A 27,090-nucleotide genomic window follows, 5' to 3' on the forward strand; every position below is an offset into this window, starting at 1 on the left:
ATAATTTGATTGAATCCCTTGAGAAATTAGTTTTAAGTTGTTTTCATCAACGAGATTAATAGCCATATAGGTTGAACAACTACTCTATCACTACTTATGTCCTTTAAATAATTAAATTTCAGTTTCCATATCTTCGTTTATTGAGTGAGTCTCATGTGAGACCGTCTCACGGATCTTAATCTGTAAGACGGGTCAATCCTACCCATATTAACAATAAAAATTTATACTATTAGCATAAAAAGTAATATTTTTTCATGGATGACCCAAATAAGAGATCCGTCTCATGAATACGATCCGTGAGACCGTCTCACATAAGTTTTTGTCTTGTTTATTTGCCAACAAATTTATAATCAACAAAAAAAAAAAAAAATAGAAGTAGGAGTTCCATTTTGTGAGTTGGTTGGTGTAGGTACGAGAAACCACCTTCAAAGTATAGAAGTAAAACACATGACATCCCAAATACCATTCTTCGTCAACGGAAGTTGTTGACAAGAGAAATGGCAAGGAGGTTGTGTTCCCGCCTTCCCTCTTTCCTAGGTAACTCAAAAACCCAAATCCAAACCCCCTTTTCGACACCCAAATTTTCCTATTTTACAGATATTACCTCGAGACATTCACAATCCGTAGGGAGCTCTTGTGCGATGTATCAAGGTGGGTCACTCTTCGCTACTGTCGAATTACGCAGTTTGTGATAAATACCCGGTGAAGATATTAATGTCTTAACTATGCAGGAAATCTGTTCGTGATTAATACTCAGTGAAGATATTAATGTTTTCCTGATTACTGAGTGGTTTATGATCATAAATTGAACAGCTAATGGAAGCATGGAACATTTTTTTCTAACGTTTTGTTAGTTTACTATCATTATTTGGATTAATCAATGGAGCAAATTCTGGTATTTTCTACCATTTACTGTTCTGTGTAGTTTCGTAATGATCGTTTTTTGCGTTTATGTTATCTGTTATCTTCATTTTCAGTGTTTCGTTCATACGCTCGTGACCGGCGTTCAAGTTATGATCTTTTTGGAGGTAAAATTCCGGGAGCAAAGGAGTTCAGGAAGGAGTGGGCAAAGCAATTAGAGAACGAAGAGGATCATCTCTGGACAGGAAGTGAAAATGAAACTGATACCGAAAGGGATGGCCATAGCCGGCTCGAGGAAAGATATAAAAAAGGCCAAGAAACGGGCCAAGTTCGGCTCTGATAATATTGATGCCGATGACAGTGACGAACTGCATGGCTTGTGGCCGGAAAGTGACGAGGAGAAGACCCTTTGGACTGGGGATGAAGGAGATGACAATGATGAACCTACGGAGGCCTTCCCAAATGAGAAAAGTGATGAATATATTGATAAATTATTCGAGTTTGAGGAGAAACCAAAGTATAGAACCCTTGCAGATGCAATGAAAGATGAGGAGGAGCCAGAAGAGTTGTCCCCTGGAAAGCAAGCTCGAAATCTTGCTGTGCAGAATGCTCTGAAGAAACTTAAGAAGGGTCCTGATGGTCGGTATACTAATGTTTGGGAGGTGATGAGTGATTTGGATATTTTGATAGGAGCCTTTGAGGATATTATTTCTGGACCAGAATATGAAGAGCTTCGGCAAGGTGGTCCAAAGAAATTGAATCTTCAGTTTTTTAAGGACATTCAAGCTCGCATGAGGGATCCAAACTATAAGTTCTCACCCGAGTTGAAGTTTAAACCGAAAAACAAGCTAGTTCCCAGAAAGAAATGGCAGAAAGCAGAATCAAGAAGGAGAAAGGCACAAAAGAGATAAAACAGATGTACTGTTTCTGTCCGCTGTTATTCGTAATATCTGGTCTTTTCGTAATTGCACTTTACATGACCCAAAGGTTTTCTTGGAGTGGTTATCATATTTATCTTCTTTGAACAATGACCATGTATTGTCGCTCACTATTGTAACAGTTTTAATCAGTTCATCATATAGGTTAGATAATAAAATATATAGATTTTCTACCAATACAGAGTTATGTAGGGTGCCAATAGAGGTTCTATCTTTACAATGTGTACCCAGCTGCCAGACGGGTACATAGTCATAGACTTGTAGCTTTATTATTTTATTCCGAGTAAGACCTATGAATGTTGATGGAGTTATATAGCTTTAAATGGCAAATGCTGGCATTTCATATTTAAATGGGGACATAATAAATACCTGTACAACTATAGTTTCAAAGTTGTAATAACACCGGTTAGAGTTTTTAAGTATCATCGTCCCAATACTGGTCATGATGAAGTGAGTTGAACGCTTGCATCTTCCTCAACTAATGAACATAGTTATTCTCCATCCTGTTGCTCACGGGATGAGTAGTCTGTAAGCTATTGCACATCATGATATTGATGGCTGTGCCATGACACCAGCATCTTTCAGCATGTGCGATTGGTAATTATAACCACGAGAAAACCGTTTGGTCAAACTTTTAGGCCCAGGAAATCCTCCTGGAACACTGGATATTGTGTAATTCTCAATACTGGTATCCATGGTGCCGATGCCATTGATGTTCCAGATGAAACAACCATCATCCATATACATTTTTTCGTTGTGACTGCCGTTTAGGTACCTTTCAGATCCGCATTCAACAATATCTTCATCAGATTGAAGAGCTGGAAGAGGCTGGTGGTCTTTAGAGGTATTGAGACTATATATCAAACTCTGCATTTGGTTCAAGTACGCATCTTCTTCAAACCAATTATTTGTTTTTTGTGTATAAATAGCGGCATGCTTACCAGATTTGACCAATGATTTGATCAATGTTTCATCTATGTTTCCTAACACTGTTACCTTCTATTCTTCAGCATCTATTTTCACTTCGTACACGCCTAAAAGATCAATACCAAGTAGCTAACTACAAGTGAGATTGAAAATAATTTCTTGGACTAAAAAATCAGATGCTAGAAAACTTAACAGCTACAGATTGAAAGACAGCAGAAAATGGAAAACTAAGTCATCATACCTTCAATTTTTCGAAGTAATTTCTTCACTTTCTGCATGCAACCTTGACAATGGATATGGACCTTCAAAACATTTGCATGTAAAGTAATGATTGGAAAACATATTATACTTTGACCTTTATCCATTCAAGCTCGATGTTCTTTTCTTGATCATGAGACATTTTCTGGAGTGTGATCGGTTACTTTGTGTAAATTTAGGAATGCTATATATGCTACTGAAATTTTTTGCCTTCTTTATGCTTTCTCTGCTTCAACTGAGAAGGGGCTAAAAGTATTGTTTGCAGAACGAACTGCAGAGAATATCTCCGTGAATCTTTGTTTATACGACATAACAAACACTGCTGCTTCTTGGGACACACAAGTATAATGAGAGAGTAAATGCATTCTCGGCTCATACATACATAAGAGGAACTAATAACTAAACACACTTTGCGTGAGTCTAAATCTATCAAACAAAAAGGTTCATTGTGAAATTAAATTTGAATAATTGATAATTTAAAAGATTTGCAGACATAATATTAAAATTTACAAACTCAACTCTCAGGTGAAGATTTAGATATATTAAATTTATGCTTTAAAGTTATGTTGTGTATACAACATATAAAGTTTGAACCTAACAGAGACAAATAATGTCATGTTGAATTTTTTCAATCCCAAAATACCTTCTTTTTTTTTTCTTGCATGACAAATTAACTTTATTAAAATATTTTTAAATTTGTTTTATTAAAAATCAGAAAATTTTAAATATGATTTTTAATTTTTCAAATTTAATTTCTAGTTTTGTTAACAAGAGTATTTAATTGATTAATGGGGAACAATCCATTAGTTATGAACTTATCAATCGATTAATTAATTATTTAATTGATTAATGGGGAAATGGATGCAAGAAGATAAAGGGCGTAGGAGGACATTGTCTAATACACTAATACGTTGGTTTCGGAAGATTATATTATTGAAAGATAAGTACATAAACAATAATAAAAAAGAATGGTTGATGTAGAAATGTAAATAGTATCACGTTTAATATAATATTTTTTTGTCAATAAGATAAATAATAATTTTTCAAATAAATGATCCTTCAAATATATTAAAATTACTACCCTAATTTATTTTCCCTCGACTACTCTTTTACCAAACGAAACAGCAACTGCTCCCCAAAAAACTCAATCGGCTCCCCAAAAAGATGCAGCAGATATCCTAAACTTTAGCCCCCCTCTTCCTCTTCTTCCATCCTCCATTTCTTCTCTTCATATATCCACATTTCTTTCTTCTTTTCAAAGTCTAATCTTTCGTTTCTCTTTCTCTCTCTTGCTGCTTCTGGTGAGTAGCACTTGTACGAGGAATACTCCGGTTTCTGATGTTTTCGCACTTGTCTGATTAAAAAAGGGATTGTTAGTACAAGGGGTTGGAGATGGGTTTAGTAAATCTCACCTTGTCCTTTGGATATTGGATTATATTATTAAAAAAAAGGCGAATAAACTGGAAATAAAGAGGGGAGGATAAGAGAGGTGTGATTTGATCTTCGATTCCTTGCAGAAAGTAGCATTCTTCATGTGATTATGGCCTCCTGTCGCTTGATTCTTTGTGAAGACATCTATTTTTACAATTTCGCAGGTACTGGACTATAGCTCATTTGGTAAAAACAATATTTATCAATTTTTTTTTTTAAAAAAAAGTTGCTAGCACAAAAGGTGCGAGAATTCTATATCTAATTAGTTCTCGAGAGAAATGAGGAGATTGTTATGATATAATTTATAACGAAATCAGTTTGATCGTTTTCGATAAATAAACTTGAACGATCTCTACGGGTTTCATCTAGGGATCAAATTTTTTTATTAATCACCTTAACTAATTGCACCACAATATTTTTTACCATCATTAAAAATAACAATAATAAATCACTATGGTGCTTAAACCACTTGTCATATTATTTGACTTAAGATTCTAATAATTTATAAACAATATAATCAATTAAATAAATTGGTATTTACTATTTCTCAATTATCGTTCAAACTATATATGACAATTTGGTTTGATTTTTTTTTTTTAATAAAAAAAGACGCAAAACCTCACTTAGATCACCCAAAACCTCACTTAGATCACCCCTTCAATCTAAGTAGAATCTCGCTTGCTCAAATCTCACCTCGTCGGCCAATAAGTGCAGTTAGCATCCCAGGCCAATAGTTCAAATGCTGGTACAAGTACAATGCAAAAACTAGTCTCTGTAAAACAGCATTCATCCATATGTGAGCCCTAGAGAAGATGTAATTGTTCTACTTTCAATTCCAGTAACAATATGTGCCCGGAATTGAACTTTAAAGATAACCAAGCAGAAAGAAAAGAAAGCAATCTGAAGAAAATCCCCTACTTTGCATGATTTGATTCAGCATGCTTCGTTTTAACTGGATGGATGTACAGAAAACCATGCTAAAACAATGCCTAATCCAAAGCCGCTACATACATTTTTGGAGGGGCAGATGAATAAAAGATTACTATTTTACATCAACGAATATCAACCAGCTCCAATATCCATCGAGTTCCATATACACATCTCTAGCTCTAATGCCCCATTTGGATTTAGAAAGCCAAATGGAACTAGCAAGAAATCTGTGGGGGGAGATCCTTCAATTCTACCCGGAAAATTGTTTGTGTATGACTTTAGTCTGAGACAGCTATTCCCTCTTTCTGCCACAATATCGTATAAATATTGTTCCCTTGATGAGCTTGGGCTTATGCAAGTAATTAAAACTGTATGACCGATGCTTTCGATTCCCTTTTTGAGAAGAAAGAGGATACCGTCTTTTTCTGCTTGTAGAACAATGAATGCTTCGTTCTTGTTTAGGGTGACTGGTAGAGGGCTGTTATACTGGAAACGTCTTCCTGAATCCCAGTGCTTGCTGCTGAAATGTCCTGATAACTGATTGGACGAGCCAATGTAATGGCATTTTTGAATAGGGCAAGCACAAGGAGAGCAAACACAGAAATCTTCATGCTCTTTTCTCTTTGTATAATCCACGATTTCTACACAACCATATTGGGCATTTCGGCAGGGTGCTTTGACTGGATCGGTAATTTCAATATCCATACAGATAGTGTTACCCTCGTCATTGATGGGCATATATTCCTGAAGAAACATGGCAACTAACTCTTCATTCCACGAGGAACACATCATAAAACAATTCACCAATATAATTATGCTAGTTTTTAAAGTTTGCACAAATCAGTCAAAATAAAGCTTTTAAAATCGACGAGTCATCAACACATCCTTCAGGGAGATTGTATTTTTCACAACTTTTACGATAAAAACTCAAGTACTTTGAGTTCACAGTAGCTGGGAGGTTACAGAGCTAATCTTTCATAAATGACATTAGACGAGAATGGGAAGTAAAAGGGGTATGGAAATGGCATAAGTAAACTTTCGCCATTTTCAACAGGTTTATATTTGGCATCTAGCCTTTCATGGCTAAAACCAATATTGCTTTATAAATTACATCACTGATACGAACAAGGGAACAACAATTTTATAGTTCCATCAAGAAATCACAATCATCAACTACAAAAGAAACTGTTATTGACAAGGGAAATATGAATTTACAATAATTTATGAACATAATGGAAATCATTAATTACCTCTGCTGTAATCATTCCCCCGTTAACATGATCTTCCCCATCCTGCATAGTGAAAAAAATCAACCAACAGGGTTTAATTAAAAATAGAGATAAATAAAAGCAATTGCCAATGGAAATTTGATGCTTTACAACAATGTCCAACAGCACAAAATAAAGCCACAGCCCACAAGCAACTTGAAGAAAATTGAAGGGTAATGCATACAAATGGATTTTGGGACATTTGGCAATTCAGATATATCCCTTATTTGAAGCAAGATTACTGTCCACCAATTATCTGAGCAGAAAATTTAGAAAATGATTTGCAGCAAATACAAGTCCAATGATATTAATGAGATCAAATCAGTCAAATAATTGTGTAAAGGCCATATCCAAAAAGCATATCATGAGAAGTGCGTGCATAGAAAAGGGGATATGGACTAGTAGTAAGCCACTAAAAAGATTGCAAGGGACATCTCGTAGCAGTCAATATTGTATGGGAATGGTACAACATATTCCAAAATATAGTAAAGGACGAAATCTAATTAAAATATCAGACAATGGAAAAGGAAAAGAGATCTTGTAGTGACCGGAACTGGACATGGTAACAGGAACATATTTTTGTCCTTTTGATACTCGGGCACAAACAATACTAGCCTTTTAGTACATTCCGAAATCAAACATAAAGAAGACAAAAATCCAGACTTCTATGATCCTTGTGAATAATCAACTAAGAAACCTATGGAATACCAGGGAAAGAAACAAACTTCTGGCATAATTTACCTGATATTCATCCTGTTCAAGTAGAGGGAAATGCTCGACCTCTTGTGACATCATAGCCAATGGAATGCTGTCATCTTGGTTCCTATACCCAAGAATTCCCGTTCCAAGACCTCTTTCCTTGCAAACAACCTGCAAGAATTGGATGAAGTTGGTTATCCAATTGAATGCCAAGTGCATCATACCATATATATAATATACCTCTCCAAAGCCATAACCACCAAGCTCTCGCTCATGCTTCTCCCTCTCGCTAATTTCTTCCTCGCCCCAGGAGGCTAAGCATGGAAAGATTGCAGGGGACAGTTCAGATGGTTCCCCAACAGCAATGCTCTCATAGTAAAAGAGCTGTAAACAAAAAAAAGATCATACAAGCACATAATCGTTATGATTAGTTATAATATATTATTATTGTACTTGATACTGTCTAATGCAAGATCACTAGGGGATGACTTAGCCAAACATTTGTTAGGTCTCACCTGAAGAAATAAAAGACAACCACCAACAGCACGCTGCTTCCCTTGCCGATAACGTGCTACCTCTCGGACTAGCCGATCAAGTAAGAATTTACCCCAGTTATATTGATGGATGGCATCCATGTTCGTCAAAAAGTGGAGAAATGACGGGCTAACATCCTAGCCTCGCTGTGGGGCACAGAAGAGTGCCTAATACATAAAGGAGAAAAGATCTCTTAAAATCCTCTCCAGCTTCTGGAGCTGCCAAACGCTCCTCTAAGAGTCGAACAGAAATTCCACGATTTGTGGCATTGTATTTCTTGCGTAACTCAGCAATTAAGTCATCTGGTCCAGAGTTAACCACATCTTTCCCACTTGATGCCAACCCCATCACAAGCTCAACATCCCGAGGAGTTAATGGAATGCGCTCACCGCAAATCTCCAAGCTGCGTCGGACAGTGTTGAACCGCTCCAATAACCAAAGACAGAGACTGCGGCGCAAAGTTCGGCATCTGAGATTAAGGATACTACCAAACCGCATTCCATTTACAGCAGCCTTCTGTTCAGGAGTGAGCCGCTGCAACACATTTAACAATCGACCAGGAGAACACCTAGTGACAAGTTTGGTCTGCATGATACAGATCATAAATTCTATCACATAGAGGATTCCAGGGCGAGGATACGATAAATTTTTGCATATACAAATGCCTGAAAAAATAAAAGATGTAAATACTTGTCTTCTAGGCTTGGGAACACGGGCAGGTGTCGTGTTCAGGTATTTATCCCAAACTTCACGAGCACGGCTAGTGTATTTTGCTTTTTCTTCAGGAGTCATCAATTTCCATGCATCTGATGCAGCTTTTGTGGCCTGAAACAATCGTCAGTTACCACAACAATTTCAAACATTCTTCCTATATAATAAAGAAAAAGATTAAAAAATATAAGATTAATAAATATGATTACTGCTTTCAACCCTGAAGATTCGGGATGGGAAGCGGTGTACTCCTTAATAAATTCACGGCTGAAAGATGACATTGGATTATTAGTTTGACTGGGAAAAAATAAAATGAAAATAACTGGACACAAGATACCAGCTCAACTAAATTGAGTGCAATAATACCTAAAATGAACCCAAGAGCATGCTGGCCGAGGTGTTCCATCTTGCTTTTTCTTCCTTTTCCTACCCACGTCTGACTCCGTATTCCCTTTTTCCTTTCTCATTACCGACATCATATCATCTTCACTAGGTACCTTAATTTCAAAAGGCAGGTCATCATACGAGCACTTTTCAGAGAAGCATGAAACAGTAAGAATATGAAACCCACATGATCAACAGTTTATAGAACCTTAGTTGTCAAAAACGAAAAAAACACAGTGAAGCGCACAGTTTGCGCTTCAGTGCACTTCAAAGAGCACGGCTTCCATGAAGCGTGGACGCATCATAGAAAAAACAGTTTTTTATTTAAAAAATCCGACAGATGAGAAATCGGCCACTAAAAATATGATTTCTCTATTTATTAAAAAAATAGAGCAAGGAATACCCAAATATCTTGTTGTCTATGCCCCATGTCACCTCTGCCCTACGTCGCCTTTGCCTTTTGTCCTCACGTTTTAATATTTGATGCTCGAAAGATAAAAATGATGATGATTTAATATTTGATATCTCATGTTTCATATTTTTTAAAATAAATTGATTTTTTTATCTTTTTAGAATATTTTATTTATTGCGTTTTAAATTCCGTGAAGCTTGCGCTTCACTTTGCACTTTAAGCTCGAGGACATCTGAGCGCTTTAACACGCCTTGCACTTTTGACAAATATGTATAGAACAAAACAGATAAAAAACAATCTGAAACAAAAAAAAAAAAATTAAATGCACATCATTCAAGTAAGGAACTTAGAGTCCCCATATGGACTAAGAACACCTTAATCTGTCCATATCTTTCGTTGAGTTGATGGAAGTTTTCAATTATGCAAAAGAAGTAATGAGTTAGGGGAGAATCCAGTATTCAAGAAAACATAAACCCATGAGACACTAAAAATTGATTTCCGATAACCAACTAACAGAAGCCAAGATATATTGGTTGCAATTTCCAACTTCTCTAGTTTCTATTTCAAAATTCATGAAATTACATTGTTCCTCAAGGATCAGAAAGAGGAAGTGAAAAGGCTTAATCCCATCACAACATAGCATGCACTTATCGATGACCATGTTTTCCTGCCCTGGAACGACTGATTTTTTTTTTTTTTTTTTTTGGGGGGGGGGGGGGTGGGGGGTGTGTGTGTGTGTTTGGGGGAACACAAGCAAGTTTGTATACAATTGACTCCACTATCAATAGTTTCACATCAATTATGTTTTTGCAAAAATGATTCACTGTTAGAAAAACCCATTATAAATAACTCCATTCAAAATTTTATATTCCCCCCCCCCCCACAACATTCCCATACGGCATAGGGTACTACAATGTTTATAATGCAAACTGATGATGATTCTTCACATGAAAGCAACCGACTCTTGCTACACATAGTGGATAACAGCTTTGATCGAGTGCAATTCAATCTCCGCCAATATAATTTCATTTCAAAAATAGCACGAATGTACAAGAGCAGGCCTTAGAAACTTAATGACAGGGGCGGCTTAGGTTATGAGAAAGCCGAAACTTACAATCTTCCCTCTACGAGCAGCCGCACCTGAGTCCGCCACATCGAATTCTAAGTTTCTAACGCATGCAACCACCAAGTAGTAATTAAATCATAAAACGAATATTAATAACAGCAAATTTATCAATGTCCAAGCCGCTTACCTGTTGTATGTCATATACATAACAAAAATTAGCCATAAAACAATCAACTTGCCAAAATCAAACAAAACTTCACTCCAGTAAATTAAGTGCAAGTGGTATCAGGTATGAAAATGAAAAAAAAAAAACACGAAGGTTTGAAAAAGAGTTACCATAGTAGTCATCGGATTTTGAGGATGAGATCAACGTCCAGATAAAAGACGGCAAATCCCCGACCTCAGAGGTTTTCTCCTAGGAATTCCAACATTAATCGGAAAAATTTTCCGCGCTCTTTGGTATTCACGGCTGGGCTTTTGATTTTGTGCATTCTAGGGTTGTACCTTTGGGATTTTGTTCTTTCGCCTCGGGAAGCGGTTCCAATCCACTGGTTTAGCCGGTTGCCACCCTTTTTCACGTGATCATCTGACACGTGTCAAATCTCAGTAATTTTTTGTGAAAATACAAATTGGAGTTTTGGGAAAAATAAAATAGGGTAAGTTACTAAATTGTCCAGGAGGTAATTTTCGAGTCCGATGCCAAAGGGGTTACTGAAGCACTGAAATCAGATAGAGACGACGACTCAGAGTTCGGAGCGATTATATTAGAGTGTCGTGAATTATTTCGTCAAAGACCATCATTCAGGGTCTGTTTCACTCGTAGACAAGCAAACAAGGTTGCCCACAGTCTTGCTAGGGAATCTTGCTTTCATGCTCGTCCTTCTATCTGGAACTCCCTTCCAGATTTTTTTTTAGAAGCGTTGAATGAAGATTGTAATTTGACTTATTCCTAATAATATATTTTCTCTTAAAAAAAAATAAAGACATTTTTAAAAATGGCCTCCATGCAAATCATATTATCAAATTTTGAATTTGATTTAATTTATTTTTTCTAATTAGACTCTTGTCTTTTTCACTTGCTCAGCGTTAAATATACGATGAGAAAAAAAAGAGAAGGGATTAGAAATAATAAGGTTTTGAGTTTGGATGAATATTGAAATATGTTTTTGTTTTTAGTAGATCAGAAGTCGAAGCCGAAAATTGGAAAATTTTAACTTCTAAAATGTAATTTTAAATATTTTAAAAAAACAACTTTTATAACAAAACCATAATTTTTTTTTTAAAAGAAAATCAATTTTTTGGGAAAAAAATGATTTTATTATGTTGGTTTCTCCAATCCAACTCATTCTAAATGAGTGTAGATAAACTCAAAATTTGAGCTTAAAACATTAGCCTTCTACAAAAATTTTAAAAGCGGTTTGGTTTATTAAGTTATTCTATGACTTAGTCATTATCATTATTTTGTCTCATACCAAAGATATTATTATCAAATAGATACTTAAAATATATTTTTCAGTTTAAAAAATTACTAAAAATTTAACATTTACAGTGAATTAATTATCTATAAAAGACATGTATGTCTCAAATAAAATACCAAACTGTTTTGGATTTTTTTATTTCGCGAGACTTTTATATAGAAATTGCCAAATAGCCAACTTATTACTTATATAAGAGATGCCAAAATAATAATATCTCACAACTACAAGGGGTTTTCCATTATTTTTTATTCCAATAAATAATTTTGAACTTTTTTAGGACAAAAACGACGTAGTTTAAGAAACTCTTTCCGGCTAACACCCCAATCTTGTTTCTGATCAATATTGAATTTCAGACGAACAAGAAACGTTGGTAGAGGAGAAATGGAGGTGGGATTTTTAACGTTCACCGCAGCCGCATCGGCTCTTCCGAGACCCGCCGCGTTGGCTGTCTCCCACTGCCGCGGTGCATCCACTATTTGTCAATCCAATCACCAGCTATCCCCGATTAGAACTGCTACCAGCTACAGTGATACTAGTCAAATTACAAGCAGTACTACTAGTAGAAGCAGAGGAAACATGATTGTGAATGCGACAAATCAGAGGTTTTCCACTAGGAATTGGGATGTGTCGAACTATGCAGCTCCTTCTTGGTTGCCGAGATTCGAAGAGCTTGACACCACGAATATGCTTCTTCGCCAGAGGATTATCTTCTTGGGCACCCAGGTTTACTCTTTTCTTTTTCCTGGTAGAATTTAGTGTTTAAATGTGTTTAAACTGTATTAATTTTGCGAGATGTGCATAGTTCTTCATGTTTTGATTTATCCCTTTTCTTGTTATAATGATTTGACTATGAAGTAATCGAATTAATCATTTCCATTTGCTAGCTGTTGTTATATTCTGGTTACTTGGAATCTGAAATCAGCAGTTGCGTACAGATTCGTGTGTCTGCTCAAAATTGATTCTTCCAGTCGGTTATTATGTGTCTGCATCCAATAATAATGTCAAAATGCCTACATTAAGCATATGATTGCTAAAGTCCTGTTATCTGTGACAGGTTTTGTCTTAGCCAGACCTGTGCTTGGGGGGATTTATTTTATTTAGATTAATGTGTTGCATTAAGTGATTAATTCAATTCCTTTACAAGAAATGGTTGAAGTGGGTCATAACTTCTTCTGTCTGGAAACTTATTTGGTGATGAACAGATAGACGACATGACCGCCGATTTCGTCATTAGTCAGCTACTATTGCTTGATGCAGAAGACCAGCAAAAAGACATCAAATTGTTCATCAATTCACCTGGTGGCTCTGTCACTGCTGGTGAGTCCATAGTGTTGAGCTGAAATGCTAACCTAATGTGGTTTGTCTCGAAGGTTTTGTTTTATGAAATTAATTTTTCAAGTGTCTTGTGATGTATTACTCCCTACAGAGAACTGGTTTTAGATATGATAGTACCTATTTATTTTTCACATTCCTATTTAGGGATGTCACAAACATTGGGCATCACAACCCCTTGAAAGGATGAATATGATAACGAACTCCGTTGATAAATTACTCAATACTGTGTAGATGTCGGTATCTTTCTTCTTGGGTCTAGGGATCTTGAATGCCAAATCTTAAAAACCACATTCTTAGGCATTTGTAAACAGCCATCTAAGTTCTAACAACTGTTATTTCTTCCAATTGCGACAATATTATTTTTTAATGACATTCTTTTAGTTTATCATTCCTATCGGTGTTATTCTTTTAGTTTATGTGCTTACTCTATAATTGTCAGCAACCTCATCTCCTCATAGCAACCACAGTACTTTACACGAACACTGTGACATCATAATTGATTATCTGCATTCATCAATTAATAATATTGTATAATGTGTGAGGTTGTTATCTTCTCTTCTGTATGGAAAACCCAAATCAATCTTTAACATACAGGCTTTTCATTTTGTTTGCATTGCAGCAAAGTTAATTTTATAGGATCTTTATAATCCTTTTCGAATTCTTTTATCCACAGTTAAGTTGTACTCATTTGCACTTCAAAATTTAGTTATGATTTAAAACTTATATTATTTATTTTATTTTAGTAATTTAATCTCCATTCTCTGGCATTAGTGTCCAAATTTTTAATCTATCCTTTAAATTGAATCAAGTAGGGATGGGTATATATGATGCCATGAAATTGTGCAAGGCCGATGTATCTACCATCAATATGGGGCTTGCGGCATCCATGGGTGCCTTTCTCCTTGCCTCTGGTACAAAAGGGAAGAGGTTTTGCATGCCAAATGCAAGGGTAATGATCCATCAGCCACTAGGAACAGCTGGAGGCAAAGTATGTTCTTATTTCATCCTGTATGAGGCTTATAAAACCTTTCCTATTTTACTTTGTTTTAGTCATGGTTTCTTCACAAATGTGAACTGAAGTTTTCTACTCAGTTCCGATTTCTCGATTATCAGTATCCCTATGTCACCGAGTCTTTCATGATCACTGGCTTCATTATCGTATATAGAAGTTAATTTTTAACTTTACTCTTTCTATGTTTGACTTATATGAACTACACACCCCTACTGGTTTTGAAAGTTCTATATGTTTTTCAAGTTTGCTTTGCGTATTTGTGACTGAATCACGATTGGTGATTATAATTTTATATTTCCATTCCATCTTATTTGTATGTGTTTCAAGTCCCATGAAGGATTTCTGCTCAAAAAAAATTATGATTGGTGTGTAATGGCTAAACTCGATTAAAAATTTCATGAGTCTATGACTGTACATGAGCTTTGAAAAGTTTTAAGAATTTCTATCATGAACTTCCCGAATGAGCGTCTTGTCTCACTATGTAATATTTCTATTTGTACTAGGAGTAGAGCTATGTAGCGTCTTATAACTAGGTGTCACATCGGGGCGTTGAGCTTTCTTGTAATATCAGTTACTTTTTCACGAAGAACCATGAAGGCGATTTTTTTTACTTTTTTATTAATCTAGGCGACGGAGATGAGCATACGCATCAGAGAGATGGCGTACCACAAAATTAAGCTGAACAAGATACTATCAAGAGCAACAGGGAAGCCTGAACAACAGGTTGGCTTATTCATATTACACCATCCTCTCTTTCTTTTTGTTTCTTGGTCAAATTTTTGTCTGGTTGTCCATGGATTGATGGATTTGATTTGGAAGATTTGGGGATCTATTTGAATGGTGTATTTCAAATTACACACTACCACAGTTACTATTGAAATTGCATATCTTGAAATTGAATAGATTTTAAATTCAATTCAATTTTGTCCTTCCAAGAAATGAAGGAATTTGAACTCAATGGATTTGAAATACATCATCTCAACTTCATCAATCCAAGCACAACCTCATGGAAACTTCGTCAGATTCTTTTCTATGAGGCTTACCCTTTTTATCCTCCCTTTTCTGGGCTTTAGATTGAACTAGATACAGATCGTGACAATTTTATGAATGCCTGGGAAGCAAAAGATTATGGGTTGATTGATGAAGTGATCGATGATGGCAAGCCTGGACTAATTGCCCCCATTGCTGATGCTTCACCTCCTCCAAAAACCCGGGTGTGGGGTCCTTGGAAAATTGAAGGTAGCAGGAAAGGCAAGAAGAATTTACCCTCGGAGGAAAATCTTTTCAAAAATGGATACGTGGGTAGACAAAGCAATGAAGATGGAGGCACAGAACAGAAAAAGGAAGAACCTACACCTATATGATGCATGCTGCAAATAATCTATTGCTTGTATACGCCTAGACTCGTGCAATTTTCTTGGTGTTGTAATCTGATCTTTGTCGGTTTTTTAGCAATATATGAAAGCTAACCATCTATGGTTATTTTTGGAGTACCAGAAATTTTTCTTCTAAATTTAATTAGATGGAATGAATGGAAAATCTTTTCATCTATCAAGTAATTTGGTCGATAGGCTTGAGGCACTGTCTTCTTCTTGCTGGCACAATTTGCTGATTATGTAATCGCAGTAAAGGAAAAGGAAATAGAAACGAATGAAAGATATTTAATCATCGTTAGTATTGCTGATGCACGCCATTTTTACTGTACATTTACACTACTAAACCCTCAACAACCTGGAACTCGTATTCACGCTTTATAATTATCGTTTACATTCTGTTGATTTTAATAACTGCATATTTCTTTATTCTATATAAAATAATAATGTGTCAAATTGTATATAAATTTAAATTAACATAAATAAAATTTTAACAGAATTAAAATTATTGTACAAGTACGTAAATATGTATATCGAACCACCTTATTATTATTAATTACACTACTATATGTATATTTTCCGATAACAAGTTATGTTAAGTTGTTTTGCAAACACATTTTATTTCTATAAATAAAAATATTAGTTCGAATGTTATTTTCAGTAATTTTTAAGTTTAAAATTTGTGTGAGATGGTCTCACAGGTCATATTTTGTGATACGGATTTCTCCTCATCTATAAAAAATATTATTTTTATGATAAAAATATTACTTTTTATTGTGAATATCGGTAAGGTTGACCAAGAGACTTCCAAGAGATCTACTCAAATTTTAATATGATTTTGAATAGTTGGGAAAATTAACGATACTATGGGATAAATGGTACATTTTATAGAATTTCTACCTTCCCAAATTGGGAGGAAGAGCCCTAATGGCACAAATGCTAAGTCCAAATTCATATATCTCAACCTTACAATTCTCTCTTTTCTGCCCACCGCCCCCGGTAAATTTGGTGGTAAAGCTTCTTCCGCTGAGGAAATCGTCTCTCCGGTGTTCGGGAAGCCAAATTCAGAGGCTAAGAACTTGCAAGAATTGCAAAACCCAGTTCGATCCATTGCTTAATCACCACCGGGCATGCCGTTATCATTCTGCTCATTTTGGCGGTACCAATTTTCAACTTTGATTTTTTCCCATTTCGGATGAGCTTCCATTCTCTCGCTATCTGTTGTTAATTAGAGTGTACGCTGATTTTTTTTCTCTGTAATGATATAGCTTTAAAAAAAAATTGATGAACTGTTACGATTGACTTCATTCCATTGATGTAGCAAATGCTCTCATTTTCGGAAAATTCAATGCTGGTTCGCATACTGAGATTCCATTGAATCTTTATTAGTGATTTGGAGATCATCGAGTCTTTAATTTCGAATAGATTATCGAAATTATTAATCTGTTTCTTCCCTCAATATGTGCTGTCATTTATATGTATGTCCCAGATCAGATTGAAGTAATAAAATTTTGTAGTTTAACTTGACTAGCCCACTGATAATGATAAACCCTGGTATAGACCTCGGCTTTAAGAATTTTGCCGTTTTTGGTCTTCTAGTTTTCTCAATCCACCCCCACATCCGAAAAACAAACGGCTCAATCAATAAGCTGTTTCGTTTACTTGTTCTTTTATGAAATTTTCCTTGTAGTCGATGCGAACTAATCGATTCCTTTTATTGGTGCAAAGTTTTCATTTGTTTATGTGGAGAGAGGGTTTCACCACCTTATGCTGAAAAATCCGTTAGTTGCTTACTTTTGCCCCCTAAATCAAAATCCTGACTCCTCTCCACATTCCGCTACTTCGCAGGAGAAACAAAAAGAAAGTTTGAGAGTGTGTATACTGGCGGGACAATGGACAGCCCCGAATCTGGTAAAATCTTCCAATACTGGCATTGCTGTGGATCTGAAGATCCCTTTGATCCTGGATGTACAGCAGCACCTCATGCTTCTTACGATGATTGATGCGACCAGAAAACATTGAATCCTATATATTTGGTGATTCCTTGTTTCCCCTGCTGCAACTAAAACTACTTGCATATGTTACTGTAAACTGTGTAACTCTGCAAAGTGGAAAGTATAAAAGCATTTTTAAGCTACCTTCACACTGTTTGGGGTTTTCTCCATTTTTCGTTCTGGAATCCAGAGCGAGCACGGTTTGGTAGATTATTTACCAACGGTGAGTTTCACTGTTGATATAAAAAAATCTGAAATTTCTACTTGGTTAATATTATATGGGAAAAGTGCATTTTTGGTTTTGTAATTTTGTCGTTTTGCAATTTTGGTCATCTATGTTATCAAATTTATGTTATGCTCTTATATTTTTTGAGTTTTGGCAATTTTAGCGTCTTTTTTTATTGAAAATGTTGATGTGACACTATACATGTCAGCGCCACATTAGCAGTCTTTGTGTCATGTTATTGTCAAGTCCGGAAAAGAACTGAAATTACCAAAAAAACAAATATAGCGAACTAAAATTGAAAGTTGAAAACATAAAGAAATAAAATTGTAAATACGAGAACAAAAAACAATATTCCCCTATTATATTTTTTGTTGCTAGAAGCTCATAACAAAGGTGCCAATGAGTTTCCAAGACATTAGATTCATGGTGATTGGTGAAGAGTCTTATTAAAAAAAAATCATGGTGAAGAGTTGATCATTTAGAAGAAAATGCTCGGCAGCAGAAATGTGAAATGCAACATGGGTTTGTGCGTAAGAACGATGAAAATCTTGAACAGACACTTGATGCTTCAGTAGTATTTTTCGATACCCATTCATTGGAACAAAAAATAGTAATAATAACAAAGGTTGTCAGTCTCAAAGGTATTTTTTCGATACTCATTCTTTATGGCCTCTCCACGAGCTATTCTCAGGGCATTTTGCAATCATTATGGAGGAAACTATGAGGATTACTGCAATTGCTACAAGAGTATATCAGATATGGAACATGCGTAACAGAGTCGTGTTTGAGGATGCTAAGCCGATGGTGGATGATATAATTATGAAGATTCAGATTCACGTCTTCCGATCCATACCGATTTCAAACGATATGGTGCATGTCTTGTTACAGCACATGTATTGTTGTAATTCTAATTAAGTTCTTGTTTTTGATTTGTTTTGTTATTTGTCAGTCTCCTGGAGATGTCCAGTGTAATTATAACGTATACTTTTTATTTTTTTTTTTAATGAAAGTAATTTTTGTAAAAAAAAAAAAGAATGAACACTGTTACAAATAAAGGAAAAGCGTAATTCGTGTCACAGATGACAACATTCAGAGTACTATGAAACGCCTCTGCCAGCCTACCGGGGCGAGGTTAATGAGAAGATATTTTTCAGTATTATCAGATGTATATTTAGATTGGCAAATAAGATGTTATTTTTCTTTTACATGAGTAATAGAAAATAAAAATAAAAGGATATAATTGGATTCAATAACATTTTTGTAATTTTATCATGCAAAATATAAATCTACCTATAATTTTAAATGTACATCCAACATTTTTCTTATTTTAATATTGCATCCATCCATATTCATTTTTATGCGTGGAGCCACAGAAAAATTTACTGAGCTCGCATGTTAGAATAAATTTGGACCGTTGGATGTAGCATTAATGTATTATCTTAGTGTTGTATCAAGGAATAATAGCCAAAATGATTATGTAAGTTTGTCTATTTTGTATTTTAGTTATGTAAATATTAAATTTTGGGTTTTAGTTTTATAACTAATGCTATGTTTTGGTTTTTAATTTTTTTTATTGAATGTTGATGTGACATTGAACATGTCAGTATTTTTAGATGTCACATCAACATTCATCGATATCATATCAACACTCCATGAAAAAATATTAAAAATCAAAACATAACATGACTTAAATAACCAAAACCCAAAATTGGATATTTAAATTATCAAAACACAAAATGATGATTTACATAATGTCAAAGCAGTTTTTACACGTGGTTTCACATGTTGTGGCCCTTATGGAAAAAAATATTTGGCTCGTCATGGATTCTTGGATCAACAATTAGGGTAGTACTCCCACTCTAGGATGAAATAAATCACATCCAATGGACCTTTTCATAATTCTTACAAGCCAATTATCTAAATGCTTCACGCAAATTCCTTGCTGATGCTTAGGGTTTGATCCTACCTTTTTCCTCTCTTGTTACATATGCAAAACTTGCTTCAAAGCAACTTCACTCGAAGCCCCATACTTTCTATAACGTAATAAAAAATATTAAATACCTCGATAAAATAAAATAAAATAAAAATCCAATTATCCGAGTATAAAATTCAGTAATTCACTTATGATGTACAATAAAAAAAATTAGAAAAAAAATAATAAGTTTTTTTCCGTCCAAGAACGAAACTCAGAACACACACTTGCTTTATGCCTACGTATTTAATATGCAAAATTATTATATAAATAAGTACATACACCTCTCTTTATCATGAAGAAAACATAGCCAAAGAAAACAAATTAAATCTCTAAATTCCATAGAATTCAAGGTGGAAAATTATCGTGAAAATGGAGTCTACTTTCATATCATCTTCCCTAAAATTACCCCACAAATTGCAATCCCTTTTCTTTTATCCCTCCAACCAAAGAACAAAAAGACTCGTCCCAAAAAAATGTGTCAGTGCAAAGCAATATGAAAACGAGGATAACGATGCGGGGAAATCATCCGTAGATGAAAATATGATCGTTCTCCGAATGCGGATCAAGAAAATGAAGGCCTTGGAGGTCGCTAGTAAAGAAAGTGTGACACCATCTTCAGAGGATTCAAAAGAATGGGAGAAGAAATTGTTCGCGCTTTGCCATGAAAACGTTTATGAAACAACAGAAAATTTGCAGTCATATTTGATGAAAACCAATCCAAGTGTAGCTTTGGGAATGCTAGCCCTGTTTGTGATGTGTGTTCCTCTGTCGAGCCCGGTTGCCGTGGATAATGTGTTGAAGGTTGTAAAAGGGTTGCTTGCCGGCTGTCATGTGTGTATAGATATTCATTTTTAGAGTATTTGATCGATGTGCTTAACTGAATTTTAGGCTATATTATGTATGACTAAGGGGACCTTAAATTCGGTGGGATTATAGGTTTTGTAAAGAAGATAAAGGGTTATCTATGCACCTCGAAACATGGTGAAAACCAAAGAAGGTATTATTTGATCAAGTGAAATACAAAAGGATTGGCATAGGGAATGTGAAGAGAAGTTTTATTATTTCATGAAAAGGGCTAATGATTATGTGATTATGTATTTGAAAGTCATCCATCCAAATGCGACGTAAATGTACCAAGAGTAGGTCTCTTGTGAGATGGTCCCACGAATCTTCATCTGTGAGCTGGGTCAACCATACCGATATTCACAATAAAAAGTAATACTCTTAGCAAAAAAAATAATATTTTTCATGGATGACCCAAATAAGAGATCATTCTCACAAAATACGACTCGTGAGACCGTCTCACACAAGTTTTTATCATGTACCAATACAATTACAAATACAAAAGAAGGAAATAATAAAAAAAAATTATATGGCAAAAACTTGTGTGAGACAGTCTCACGAGTCGTATTTTGTTGACGTGCTTCACAGATAAAGATTCATGAGACCATCTTGACCTACTCCATTTATATTGGACCATCCAATTCTCGTGTACTTCTTTACCCAGTCAACAAAAAATTAATAAATCCTCATAATTTTCACATAGTTTTGCTTGCCTAATTCGATATAATAAGGGTCAAATTTATCATGTAGTAATTCACGGAATAACGCGGTTGTCGCTATTTAAAATGCGAAAATCAAGAAATTTAAAAGCATATAATGAGTGGGGCCGGCACTATCGTCGATAAATCCAATAACTAAAAATCAAAAACATTTTTTAGACTAAAAAACATTTTAAATTTTCTTAACAAACGTGTGTTACCCTTTTATTTAATCCGTCCATATGCATGCTGCCGTCGCACCTCAAGCACCGCTCCAATTCGACTCACGTCTATAAAAAACATTACATTTTCAAAACAAAGTTTCCAAACAGAAATAAAGAGCCATTGATTTTTCACCCGAATTGTTCAGAAAACTTTGTTATAGGAAACCCCTTTTGATCAACCATTTAAAGCGGTTAAATTGTTTATTAAAGAATCCAAGATTTGATTTGTAAACTTACGATATCGATATATAGCTAGCTAAAAATGGCTTCTTCTTCTTCACAAGCTTTTCTTTGTTCCACGATTCTGCCCTGTAAGAAGTCAAGATCTTGCCAATCCTTTCAAGTGAGAGCCCAAAGCTATAGAGATGAAGGTATGTTATGCATTCCACACCCACACATATGTAAACCAGGTTCTAGCTATGGAATCTACTAAAAATTTCGATTTATTCGTGATATTTTTTTACAATAAATTATATATCAACACAACGATGATATTCATACTCATGTCCATTACTCGAATTTTAATAGAAGTTGCCGTTCAAACTCCTCTAAATTCGATAAACGGAAAAACCTCGGCTTTCACATATATTTGTCATATTTCAACGCTTGTTTATTCATGTATTGTTGTTGTTGTCTCTGGGCAGGCAGATCGAGCAGCATCGTGGATGCGAATTTACGCATATTAAGAGAAAGAATACAAGAAGTTAATCTGAAAGAGAGGATTGAAAGGTGCTATGTTGCTGAAATGGGATGGAATTATGCACCAGCCAGCAACTTCAAATCCAAAAGAGAGCAAGAAATGCTGAAGTTTCTCGAGTTCATGGGCATGATTGGTGGCACTTTTGGGTTCACAATTCTCAGTTGCACCTTTTGCCTCTACTTCATTTCCCTGTTAGTCCGACTGAATCAATAAAAGCTAGCTACTCTCACCATTGATGGAGACGTATCCCAGAATAAATTTGAATATTCATTCTTTTTTATTAATTATTTCACATTCTATTATATATTCTTGTATTTGTTGATTTTAAGAGATTTATTCTTTTGACAGATGTTATTAACAGCCGAATGAATTATATTATTTGGTATTTGTTGATTTATTGTATCCTAGTCAGTATTATTATTTAGTTTCGTAGGCCATTCATTTGTTCTATTTTGGTGGGTTGTTTAGAGTAGTACTAGTTTATAGGAATAGTTGTTATTGTTCCTAGGTTTTAGCTCTTTCTGTTTCTCAGCTATCTTTATATATTCTTTGTAATCTGCATTTAAAATTAATGAGAATATTGATATTTGTTCTCAAATTCTTCATGGTATCAGAGCCTCCTCTGACCTAAAATTAATCAATCAAGTTTATTCATCTTCAACCACGTCGCAATGGTGAAATACGGTGGCATGGCAGCTGATAAGACTGACTCTGCATCGTCGACCATCATCTCATCAGAAGGGACTTCTCTCGTGGTTACTGGTCATAAACTGAATGGCCGTAACTTTCTCCAGTGGTCTCAATCGGTGATGATGTTTATCTGCGGCAAAGGAAAAGATGAATACCTCACGGGCTCCATCACACAGCCCAAGTCTGATGATCCGAAATTCAAGGCTTGGAAGACAGAAAATAACATGGTTATGTCTTGGTTAATCAACTCAATGACTAATGAAATTGGGGAGAACTTTCTGTTATATGGCACAGCTCAGGAAATTTGGGAAGCTGCTAAGGAGACATACTCAAACAATGAGAATACCTCAGAATTGTTTGAGATTGAAACTATCCTCCATGATCTGCGACAAGACGACCTGAATGTCACTCAGTACTACAACACCCTCAATCGTCACTGGCAACATCTGGATCTATTCGAGGCTAATGAGTGGAAGTGTGCAGAAGACGAAGCCCGATACAAGGACATCTCATCAGCAAGAAGAGAGTCTTTAAGTTCCTGCTTGGGCTGAATAAGAACCTCGATGAGGTAAGAGGACGTATGCTAGCTATAAAACCATTGCCAACCATTCGAGAAGTTTTTTCTGAGGTGCGACGAGAGGAGAGTAGGAGGAAAGTCATGCTGGGATCAACTACCAGTAGCCTCACAACTGAAATATCAGCTATGGTATCGCACGGAAGTCAAAACAACTCGAGCGATGGCCAATATCGGAAAGCTAGACCGTGGTGTGATCATTGCAAGAGAACGGGACATACCAGAGAATCGTGTTGGAAGATTCATGGGAAACCAGCTGATTGGAAGCCAAAAAGTCATGCTAACACATCGTCCACAACCGATGACAATAACTCAACAGTCAATATGAGTCCATTTACTAAAGACCAGTTGGAGGCACTAAAACTGATGATGATTCAGGTCTCAAACCCGAAGAACACCAGCACTCAAATGGCAACTAGCTCCCTAGCTCAGTCAGGTAACATGTCTAGTGCCCTCACATCTAATAAGAAATCGTCCGGGGAATGGATCATTGACTCTGGCGCTTCCGACCACATGACTGGTAATCTCTCACTACTCCAAAAGTATATCCCATGTACTCAAGACAGCAAACATTGGGTAACAATTGCAGATGGCTCACGATCATGTGTGGCAGGGACAGGCATAGTCACTGTGACAAAGAATTTGTGTTTAAATTCTGTACTATATGTTCCTACCTTGGATTGTAATCTAGTTTCTATTAGTAAATTGTCTCAGGATGCTAATTGTGTTGCCAAATTCTTTCCATCTGTGTGTGAATTTCAGGACTTGGACTCGGGGAAGGTGATTGGCAGTGCTAGGATGGGTTCAGGGCTGTATCTCCTCAACACCACTCCCGAAGAAATAACTCAGCCACAATGCTACAGTTCATCCATAAGTCAGTCAGTTGACGAGCCTTTGAATTTTATTAATAGTGATGGTGAAATTATGCGTTTACATTATCGTCTTGGTCATCCCAATTTCTTGTATTTGGAAAAACTTTTCCCTCATTTATTTATCAATAAAAACGCGAAGTTTTTTCATTGTGAAATATGTCAATTGGCCAAACACACTCGCACTATCTTTCCCAGTGTCACTTATAAGCCTTCAAAACCATTTTCACTTGTACATAGCGATATTTGGGGACCCTCTCGGGTGGAAAATATAACTGGTACTAGATGGTTTATTTCTTTCATTGATGACCATACAAGACTCACGTGGATATTCCTTATGAAGTCAAAATCTTAAACCGGAAAAATTTTCAAGCAATTCAATACCATGGTTCAAACTCAATTTGATACAAAAATTCAAGTTGTTAGGACCGACAATGGTAGAGAATACTTTGAATTCATTCTGGGAAGTTACCTGCTAGAACAAGGTATTATACACCATAGCTCTTGTGTTATCACACCTCAACAAAATGGGGTTGTGGAACGCAAGAATCGTCACATATTAGAGGTTGCTCGTGCCCTTATGTTTTCCACAAATGTACCAAAATATTTATGGGGGGAAGCCGTTCTTACAGCCACGTATCTCATTAACAGAATGCCATCTAGGCCTCTCAAATTCAAGACACCATGTCAAACTCTTCAAAATTGGTACCCTTGCACCCGGGTTATTAGTTCTATTCCTATGAAGATTTTTGGTTGTTCAGTTTTTGTGCATAACCATCACAGTGGTAAACTCGACCCAAAGGCAATCAAGTGTGTGTTTGTCGGGTATTCAAATGTCCAGAAAGGTTATAAATGTTTTTCACCATCGAATAGAAAATTTTACATATCTGCTGATGTAACCTTCTTCGAGCATCAATCATATTTCCCCAAATCTGATATTCAGGGGGAGAGTTCTAATGAATATCAGTTCTGGGACACAGAAACTGAACCCACCACCATACCTGATACTCCATCAGAGCCGATTCTATACACTGATGATCAAGGAGAATCTGTCACGACAAGTCCTGCTCAACAAACAACTGAACCCACACCTATGCCTGCTTATGAGATCGAACCAACTCCTGAACCAAGTCCTCACACGAGTTCACCAGGTAATATTACTCCTGAGATAATTACCACTAATGATCTAGACTTACCCATTGCTTCCAGGAAACCAGTCAGATCGTGTACCTTACATCCCTGGCACAAGTACATGTCATACTCGGTGTTATCTCCACAGTACCGATGCTTTGTAACTACTCTCGACAAGGTTCAGATTCCCAACTCGGTCTATGAAGCACTGAATACTCCTGAATGGAAAGCTGCAGTAAATGAAGAGATTCAAGCCTTGGTAAAGAATCGAACATGGGAGATATCTGAATTACCAGAAGGGAAAAATGATGTCGGATGCAGGTGGCTATTTACGATCAAACATAAGGCAGATGGAAGTGTTGATCGGTTTAAAGCAAGACTTGTTGCAAGAGGCTTTACTCAATCATACGGCATCGACTACCAAGAGACATTTGCTCCTGTAGCGAAGTTGAACACAATTCGAGTACTTCTGTCCTTTGCTGCAAATCTGAATTGGCCACTTCATCAACTAGATATTAAAAACGCTTTCCTCAATGGAGATCTAGCGGAAGAGGTATACATGATGGTTCCACCGGGAATAGAATCCCGTGACAACACAAACAAAGTCCTTCGGTTAAAAAAGGCGCTTTATGGCCTCAAGCAGTCTCCGAGAGCTTGGTTTGATCGTTTTACCAAGTCTGTTGTCAAGCTAGAGTACAAACAATCTCAGGCAGACCACACTATGTTCGTCAAACACTCATCGGATGGTAAAATAGCCATACTGATTGTCTATGTTGATGATATCATCTTAACAGGTGATTATGAAGAAGAGCTGGTTCGGTTGAAGAAACAATTGGCTGTGGAGTTTGAAGTCAAGGATTTGGGGCAATTAAAATATTTTCTTGGAATGGAAATTGCTAGGTCCAACCAAGGAATTTTTATTTACCAGCGTAAATACATTTTTGATTTGCTTCAAGAAACAGGCATGACAGGATGTAGACCTGCAAAGACTCCAATGGACTCGACTAAAAAGCTTGATAAGGCTGAAAGTGATACACCAGTGGACAGGGGGAGATACCAACGGCTTGTAGGGAAACTTATCTACCTATCACATACTCGTCCGGATATTGGGTTCTCTGTAAGTGTAGTAAGTCAGTTCATGAATGACCCTCGTGAAGAACACATGGAAGCAGTGAATCGGATTCTCAGGTATTTGAAGCTATCCTCCGGAAAGGGCATTCTCTTCAAACAGTCCACCAACCGAAGTATTGAAGTATATACTGATGCAGACTGGGCTGGAGATATAATGGATCGAAGATCAACATCAGGTTATAGTACTTTCGTTTGGGGGAACCTTGTTACTTGGAGAAGTAAAAAACAATCTGTAGTTGCGCGTAGTAGTGCAGAAGCAGAATTCAGATCTCTAGCTCTTGGAATCTACGAAGGGATATGGCTCAAACGAGTGATGCACGATCTCAACATGAAGACAGATGGTTCAATCTCGATGTACTGTGATAATCAAGCAGCTTTGTGTATTGCGAAAAATCCTGTCCATCATGACCGAACAAAG

General features: G+C 36.1%; 5 protein-coding genes and 1 long non-coding RNA gene across 8 annotated transcripts; 5 read left to right on the top strand and 1 right to left on the bottom strand.

Annotated features, from left to right (window-relative positions):
• The first annotated feature begins 384 nt into the window (after positions 1-384).
• On the top strand, positions 385-2,070 carry LOC140842939 (uncharacterized). The gene is given in 3 exon segments (XM_073211171.1): positions 385-651; positions 978-1,156; positions 1,158-2,070. Coding segments are annotated over 3 exon segments (948 nt in total). The 5' UTR covers positions 385-497; the 3' UTR covers positions 1,773-2,070.
• A 3,246-nt stretch (positions 2,071-5,316) lies between these two features.
• On the bottom strand, positions 5,317-8,181 carry LOC140802816 (E3 ubiquitin-protein ligase SINA-like 10). The gene is made up of 5 exons (XM_073158454.1): positions 7,828-8,181; positions 7,553-7,696; positions 7,355-7,483; positions 6,596-6,637; positions 5,317-6,089 (listed from the first exon to the last, which is right to left on the bottom strand). The coding sequence occupies exons 1-5, from the start codon at positions 7,945-7,947 to the stop codon at positions 5,478-5,480; spliced, it is 1,047 nt and encodes a 348-aa protein (XP_073014555.1). The 5' UTR covers positions 7,948-8,181; the 3' UTR covers positions 5,317-5,477.
• A 4,008-nt stretch (positions 8,182-12,189) lies between these two features.
• LOC140802866 (ATP-dependent Clp protease proteolytic subunit 3, chloroplastic) lies at positions 12,190-15,799 on the top strand. Its single transcript, XM_073158502.1, has 5 exons — positions 12,190-12,620; positions 13,100-13,214; positions 14,045-14,220; positions 14,872-14,967; positions 15,318-15,799. The coding sequence occupies exons 1-5, from the start codon at positions 12,279-12,281 to the stop codon at positions 15,606-15,608; spliced, it is 1,020 nt and encodes a 339-aa protein (XP_073014603.1). The 5' UTR covers positions 12,190-12,278; the 3' UTR covers positions 15,609-15,799.
• A 679-nt stretch (positions 15,800-16,478) lies between these two features.
• On the top strand, positions 16,479-18,798 carry LOC140802922 (uncharacterized). 3 transcript variants are annotated; one of them, XM_073158631.1, is made up of 3 exons: positions 16,479-16,776; positions 17,466-17,653; positions 18,519-18,798. In XM_073158631.1, exons 1-2 carry the CDS (start codon positions 16,545-16,547, stop codon positions 17,618-17,620), a joined length of 387 nt encoding a protein of 128 aa, XP_073014732.1. In that variant the 5' UTR covers positions 16,479-16,544; the 3' UTR covers positions 17,621-17,653; positions 18,519-18,798. The 3 variants fall into 3 exon arrangements, with proteins under 3 accessions (XP_073014732.1, XP_073014809.1, XP_073014649.1); XM_073158708.1 differs by having other exon boundaries at positions 18,529-18,798; XM_073158548.1 differs by lacking the exon at positions 18,519-18,798 and having other exon boundaries at positions 16,480-16,776; positions 17,466-17,911.
• A 1,383-nt stretch (positions 18,799-20,181) lies between these two features.
• LOC140814719 (uncharacterized) lies at positions 20,182-20,667 on the top strand. Its single transcript, XM_073173796.1, has one exon. The coding sequence runs from the start codon at positions 20,182-20,184 to the stop codon at positions 20,665-20,667; it is 486 nt and encodes a 161-aa protein (XP_073029897.1).
• Positions 20,668-21,586: 919 nt separating this feature from the next.
• On the top strand, positions 21,587-22,664 carry LOC140810147 (uncharacterized). The gene is made up of 2 exons (XR_012113246.1): positions 21,587-21,948; positions 22,222-22,664. It is a non-coding gene; the product is annotated as an uncharacterized lncRNA (long non-coding RNA).
• The last annotated feature ends 4,426 nt before the right edge of the window (positions 22,665-27,090 follow it).

The sequence above is a fragment of the Primulina eburnea genome, chromosome 1, assembly GCF_022965805.1.
Source record: "Primulina eburnea isolate SZY01 chromosome 1, ASM2296580v1, whole genome shotgun sequence".
NCBI lineage: Eukaryota > Viridiplantae > Streptophyta > Magnoliopsida > Lamiales > Gesneriaceae > Primulina > Primulina eburnea.